The 6,348-nt window shown below is 36.0% G+C and overlaps 2 protein-coding genes across 2 annotated transcripts; both read left to right on the top strand.

Annotated features, from left to right (window-relative positions):
* The first annotated feature begins 359 nt into the window (after nucleotides 1-359).
* Nucleotides 360-1,869, top strand: LOC142550660 (uncharacterized). Its single transcript, XM_075659736.1, has 4 exons — nucleotides 360-1,074; nucleotides 1,121-1,320; nucleotides 1,436-1,561; nucleotides 1,678-1,869. The coding sequence occupies exons 1-4, from the start codon at nucleotides 360-362 to the stop codon at nucleotides 1,867-1,869; spliced, it is 1,233 nt and encodes a 410-aa protein (XP_075515851.1).
* A 61-nt stretch (nucleotides 1,870-1,930) lies between these two features.
* LOC142550658 (uncharacterized) lies at nucleotides 1,931-5,651 on the top strand. Its single transcript, XM_075659735.1, has 4 exons — nucleotides 1,931-2,064; nucleotides 2,150-2,431; nucleotides 2,518-2,782; nucleotides 5,442-5,651. The coding sequence occupies exons 1-4, from the start codon at nucleotides 2,048-2,050 to the stop codon at nucleotides 5,649-5,651; spliced, it is 774 nt and encodes a 257-aa protein (XP_075515850.1). The 5' UTR covers nucleotides 1,931-2,047.
* Nucleotides 5,652-6,348: the final 697 nt, after the last annotated feature.

Genomic DNA, 6,348 nt, shown 5'->3' with positions numbered 1-6,348 from the left:
GGGTCTTCCATGGTGAAACTTATAACTCACAATCTCAAGCTGAAGGTAGTTCAGGAGGAGTTCAGAAAGAGGATGAAAGTAGAGAGGCATATCACTTATATAAGGATGTTTTTTTGCCGGAAGAAGAGGTTGGAAATACTATATCTGAGGCAAAGGATTATGAGTTTGATGATTTATTAAAAGATGCGGAAACTCCTCTCTTCCCTGGTTGTACATCTTACACAAAGTTGTAGGCAATCGTCACACTATACAATTACAAGTCTACTAATGGTCAAACAGACAATAGTTTCAATGAGCTCCTTAATATTTTAGGTGACATGCTTCCAGAAAACAACACACTTCCAGAAACTATTTATACGATGAGAAAGTTGTTGAAACCATTTGATTTAGGATATGAGAAGATTCATGCTTGCCCAAATGATTGTTGTCTATTTAGAAAGGAGCTTCAAGATCTAGACTCGTGTCCGAAGTGTAGATCCTCAAGATGGAAGATAGACAAAGTAACCACCAAAGTTTGTAAAGGAGTCCCTGAAAAGGTCCTACGATATTTTCCAGTGATACCAAGACTGAAAAGGATGTTTAAATCAAAAGAAAAGGCTGAAGAGTTGATTTGGAACTCCAAACACAAAAGTCAAGATCATATGATGCGTCATCCAGTTGATTCAGTAGCTTGGGATACAATAGATCATAAGTGGCCTGATTTTGCATCAGATCCTAGAAATCTCCACCTTGGTCTTGAAACAGATGGATTTAACCCTTTTGGTGACCTTAGTTCCAGATATAGTTGCTGGCCAGTTATTTTGGTCAATTATAACCTTCCTCCATTGTTGTGCATGACTAAGGAAAATCTTATGCTGACATTACTGATTCCAGGTCTGAAGCAACTGGGAAATGATATAGATGTATACTTGGAAACCCTTGTGGAGGATTTGAAGGAGTTGTGGGACACCGATGTGGAGGCGTATGATGCATTTACCAAGTCAATGTTCAATCTGAAGGCTATTTTAATGTGGAAAATCAATGATTTTCCAGCTTATGGAAACCTAGCTGGATGTGCCACAAAAAGGAAACTCGGTTGCCCAATATGTGGTGAAGACATATGTTCTACTATGTAAAAAAGAGAGTAAAGGGAAACCTAGACCTTTGAATGGGTTAAAAATTACCGATGCATTGAAAAATATTGAAAATTACTGGGTTAAGAAGCAAAAGGGTGAGACTGTCAACACTTTGAGGAAGAAGCAGGATAGTTCAAAAGAGGTACAAAAACCAGTTCAAAGGTGGAAGAAAAAGTCAATTTTTTTCGATTTGACATATTGGAGTGTAAGTTATTTTGCACTCTATTCATTAGCTTTTGCAAATTTTTTTATTTTATGTTCCTAAATTGTTAGAAATATTCTGAACTAACACTATGAAACTTGTTTATGGTTATATTTAGGGCCTCATGCTACGTCATAACTTAGATGTGATGCATGTTGAAAAGAATGTCTGCGAGAATATTATAGGCACATTGTTAAACCTGAAGAAAAAATCCAAAGATGATGTGAATGCTCGCAAAGATTTGGTACACTTAAAAATTAGACAAGAATTACATCCTCAAGAAAAAAGAGAAAATAAATATCATTTACCCGCTGCCCCGTACACACTGTCTAAAAAATAAATGGATGTATTTTTCTCTAGGTTGAAAATATAAAGTTACCCAATGGATATAGCTCAAATATTGGTAACTGTGTTTCTGTAGAAGAGCATAAGCTTATTGGGCTGAAATCTCATGATTGTCATATTCTGATGCAACAATTGCTATCAGTAGCATTGAGAGATCTTCTATCGAAAGGTCCACTCAATGCTATATTTATGTTGGGTGCATTTTAAAATGAATTATGTCAGAGTATTAGATAGGAACCGTTTAGAACAACTCGAGGATAATATTGCTGAAATTCTATGCATGTTGGAAAGGTATTTTCCACCCGCTTTCTTTACCATCTCGGTTCACTTGACAATTCATTTAACAAGAGAGGCTCGCTTGTGTGGGCCAGTCTAATTCCGTTGGATGTATCCATTTGAAAGGTATTAAGTAATCATTAATCTTTTTGATAAATTTTATATTTTGCTATCAACACTTCTTTCGTGTGAATTTTGTTTTATGATTTAGATTTATGAAAATACTAAAATGGTATGTGAAGAACCGGGCAAGACCAGAAGGTTGTATAGCTGAGTGTTACCTCGCAGAAGAACGAATGGCATTTTGTAGTGCTTATATAAGAAATGCTTCTAGTATTGGTGTTCGTTCTAATAGGAACAATGATTTGGAAGATGGATTATTAGAAGGTCGGCCAATTTGTAAAGGGAAAGAAAAGATTTTAGAGGATCACGTGTTACAAGCTGCACATCGATATGTGTTGTTCAATACTGCAGAAGTTGAACCTTATTTACAGTGAGTGTAGTTAGTTTCATAATGTCAGTCTTGATTTATTACATATCTTGTGTATTCTAACATCTTCATTCAATGATTTAAATTAGGATGCACATTGACGAGCTTAAACAAACAGATCATCGTTTCTTAAGTAATGAAACATTGTTACAAAAGAAACATAAGGAAACATTTGCTGATTGGCTATCAAAACAGGATCATGTTAACTCTTCAGACCGAATTCAATGGCTATCACATGGTCCAAGAAAGCATGTTACATCTTATACGGGATATATTGTAAATGGACATCGATTCCACACAATTGATGTTGGAAGGTCGACACAAGATAGTGGTGTTTCAATTGAAGCTGATATTGTTTGTCAATCTAATGCTAATGACAATTCACATACAGTAGGAATACTATCATACTATGGGGTTATAAGAGATATTGTTTTGCTAGACTACTATTGTGGGGACTCGGGTGCTAACTCATCTTCTTTAATCATTTGGGACTAAATGGATCAATTGTGTATGCTTCTTTGATAAAAAAAATATTTTCTTATATACAAAGCATTACTAACCAAAATGTGTGTACAAGCATACAACAAGTTAAGTTTATTTATTGTATAAGATCAAATGTAAAGTCTACAACACATGATCAACTTGCAAATTTATTCCATTTACAAACCATCTAGTTAGTGTTTGTTTCCATCAATACACGTCTAGGAATAAACCACCAGTTTCATATCTAAGCCCGGATCACCACGCTAATCATCACTCGTTCAAGCTCTTCTCGGTACTGATCATGTCCCACATGTTGCCATGCACACATACAAACACGACAACAGCCGGAAACTCCGGTGAGAATAAATCTCAGTATAAAACATGTATACATGCAATGCATAAGATCATATATAAAACATAAATCATGTATCAAGAACATGAATCATGATTTTATGACACATTAGTGAATACTGATAAAACTCTTGACTCGACTCACATCCTAAGTCTAGGGATCCCGGTGTGAATAAGACGTAACTAATCTCCCACATACTCTCCCAATCGGGGTGGCGGTACGTCTTATTCCTAGACTTCGGTCATTTCTGTATCGAACATCTACAATAGGAATCGATCTTCTCCTATGCAATTCGATACCACCGAACATCTAGTAACTTGGCCGCTCTGCCAATGACTCATCTATCTCAAGTGCATTTCTATAATTCAATAGACAAAATATAAACATCTCAACATAAACAATCTAATATGTGGTTTAGGGAAACTCCAGTCCAATCTGACTCGAGTCGTATCTCCCGGTTCAACATTGATTTATACCTTTCTCTTCTCGGTCTGACGAAGTCAAAGTCTCGAATTCAAATATGTCCATATCAATCTGGTAATGACAAAGGTCGAGGAGTATAATATCAATACACCAATCAAATCAATACTGGATATAATCAGAACTTAATCAAATTCTGTTTCAACGGCATAACTGTACAATCTCGAAATACCGGCAATACAATATCAGTATATACAAATCAGCCCTCATCTGATCCAAATCTGAATAATATCAATATACCCCGCAATAAAGTATCAATCAGATATCAATCCCAACATCTCATAATCGATAACAATACAATTCTGATATCAAATCGGTCTAATCACAATCAAATCAACTCCGAAAATTCATAACAATTACATACGGTATCTGTTCTTCGATTCGGTTTCAATTATACGATGTCTACTATGTCAAGAACACCATATATCAATCATATCCGATTCTGGCAGTATCATAATTTCAAATCATATCAAAACGTAATAAAACTAACGTCCAATTGAAGCCTGCGTCGATAGAAACATAATACCGCAGTTGGATTCAAAATCAGACGGACGGATTGTTCGTAAATCAAATCCTAAGTCTAAGAAATTCAAGCCCTTCCCTGGATTTGCGTTTTCTTCTCCCGGCCACTGAATAAAGGAATGGATATATATATATATACATGCATGTCTCAGCAAAACGTGGCTCACTCCTTTGTGCAGCACGTCTCGCACATATGCGTGACCTATCTCGGCGCATATGCGCGTGACAATATGTCTCGGCGCGTAGCATCACAGCAACTCGCGCATATGCGCCGAGTGTCTTCACAACTTTCTGCCACCCTCGCGCACATGCGCGGAACCATGTCGCGCATATGCGCGAGGTCCTCTGCCTGCCTCGCACATATGCGCCTGGCGGGGTCGCGCATATGCGCGAGGGCTCTTCCTCGCACATAATTCAAGTCATCTTCCGTCTTTCCCGAACTGATCCGTTCCGTCTATAATCACATCAATTTATCCACAAATCATTTCAGATTACGATAATCAAATTCTCGGGCCTTAGAACTATTCTTTCAAAGTGCCTGTTTTTAGGTGTGATTGGGCCAATCCTGGAAGTGGTATCAAAATTGAAGATGGTTTTACACTGGTCATCTTACACCAAGGACTAAAAACTTTTGAAAGTGATCCTTTCATTTTAGCATCACAAGCAAAGCAAGTATTCTATTCCAGGGACAATGATTAAACAAATTGGTATGTGTTGCTAAAAGCGCCGCCTCGGGATATTCATAACTTGAATGTGCTTGAAGAAGATGCTTATACGTCATCAACACCTCTTGATGTGTCCCTACTTGAGATTAACATTACTGAGAAAGAACCGTACTCAAGGAATAAGTGTGAGGGAATCGGTGTGACTGAGATATGACTGAAATTTTCAGCAATAGATTTTATAGTTATTTATTTTGATTGATACATGTTTTTCTAAAGTTACGTTACTATTTATTTAGTGTTTAAATATATTTGTTTGCTTGTTTATTTTCAGTGATGCATCATGTCATATTACATGTTTATCAGGTCATTAAATAACATTCAAAAGATAAACAAAATGGTCAAAAAATGTAGCAAAGGATCTGTAGATGAAATTTAGGTGAGACATTAAATCTTGTTTTATTTTACTAAAGCACACTAGTATATTTCAATGTAACTCTTTTCCATTTTACAGGAAAATATATCTAATAGGTTATCGAGAATGAATTCTAACAATTCAGCTAATTCATCACATGATTTGCATGGTAAAGAACCAATTGATAATGAGAAAACAGATAAGAAAAATTACGGGGTGCATCAAAGTTCAAAATGGTTAGTGGCCAACACAAGTGTAAAGAGCTGGAGCATAATGAGTTTGGACAGCCGGTTGGAGATAATTCAGTGAAGTACGCTTCTTTCTTAGGTTGCATGATAAAAAAATTTGTGCCTTATACATTAGATGGATGGAATGACATAAGCGAAGAAGTGAAGTATAGGATGTGGAGCTGTTTAATTTTTCATTTCCATTTTCATAACAAAATGTAGACATATTTTCTTGTTATTTAATGTACAGCTGACTTACAAAGTTGAGGATTGTGAAAAGAAATCAATTTTTGAAAAGTTGGCTAAATTGTGGCGCGATAGGAAATCCAAATTGCAAATACTTGTACGAGAAGCTAATACAAGTCGACTGGCTTCACGAGATCTCAATCTTTTGAAGCATGAATTTATGGACCAAAATCAGTGGGACTTGTTTGTACAGAGGACATTATCACCTAACTTTCAAGTAATAATTTTTCTGGACTCTTTTTATGGTCACTTAGTACATTTGAATCATCTGAACTTGAGTCATCACCCCTATATGCTAATTATGATTAAGCTGTGATCTTTACGAGCAATCGATTTAATGCACAATAAACTATAAATTTCCAAGTAAATATTTATGTACACTGACTGGGAATTACATAGACCAAACGGATTTAAGCACATGCTTCCAAATAGATTCAAACCTAGAAGACTAAATAGATAATTAGTAAGTAAGGGCATCAAATGCCAACAATTAATACAACAAAAAGCCGAAAAGTGCAACAAAGAGTTTTCAT

Source organism: Primulina tabacum, chromosome 7 (assembly GCF_025594145.1).
Source record: "Primulina tabacum isolate GXHZ01 chromosome 7, ASM2559414v2, whole genome shotgun sequence".
Taxonomy (NCBI): Eukaryota; Viridiplantae; Streptophyta; class Magnoliopsida; order Lamiales; family Gesneriaceae; genus Primulina; species Primulina tabacum.
Note: the sequence above shows the minus strand (reverse complement) of the source record. Positions and strands in the feature narration are given on the sequence as shown.

Coding starts and splice junctions, on each gene's coding strand:
- LOC142550658 (XM_075659735.1), top strand. Junction 2,432..2,517: donor GAAGTTGAACCTTATTTACA/GTGAGTGTAGTT, acceptor GATTTAAATTAG/GATGCACATTGACGAGCTTA. Junction 2,783..5,441: donor TTTCAATTGAAGCTGATATT/GTTTGTCAATCT, acceptor TCCATTTTACAG/GAAAATATATCTAATAGGTT.
- LOC142550660 (XM_075659736.1), top strand. CDS start 360: ATGAGAAAGTTGTTGAAACCATTTGATTTAGGATATGAGAAGATTCAT. Junction 1,075..1,120: donor TGCCACAAAAAGGAAACTCG/GTTGCCCAATAT, acceptor TATGTAAAAAAG/AGAGTAAAGGGAAACCTAGA. Junction 1,562..1,677: donor TGAATGCTCGCAAAGATTTG/GTACACTTAAAA, acceptor ATTTTTCTCTAG/GTTGAAAATATAAAGTTACC.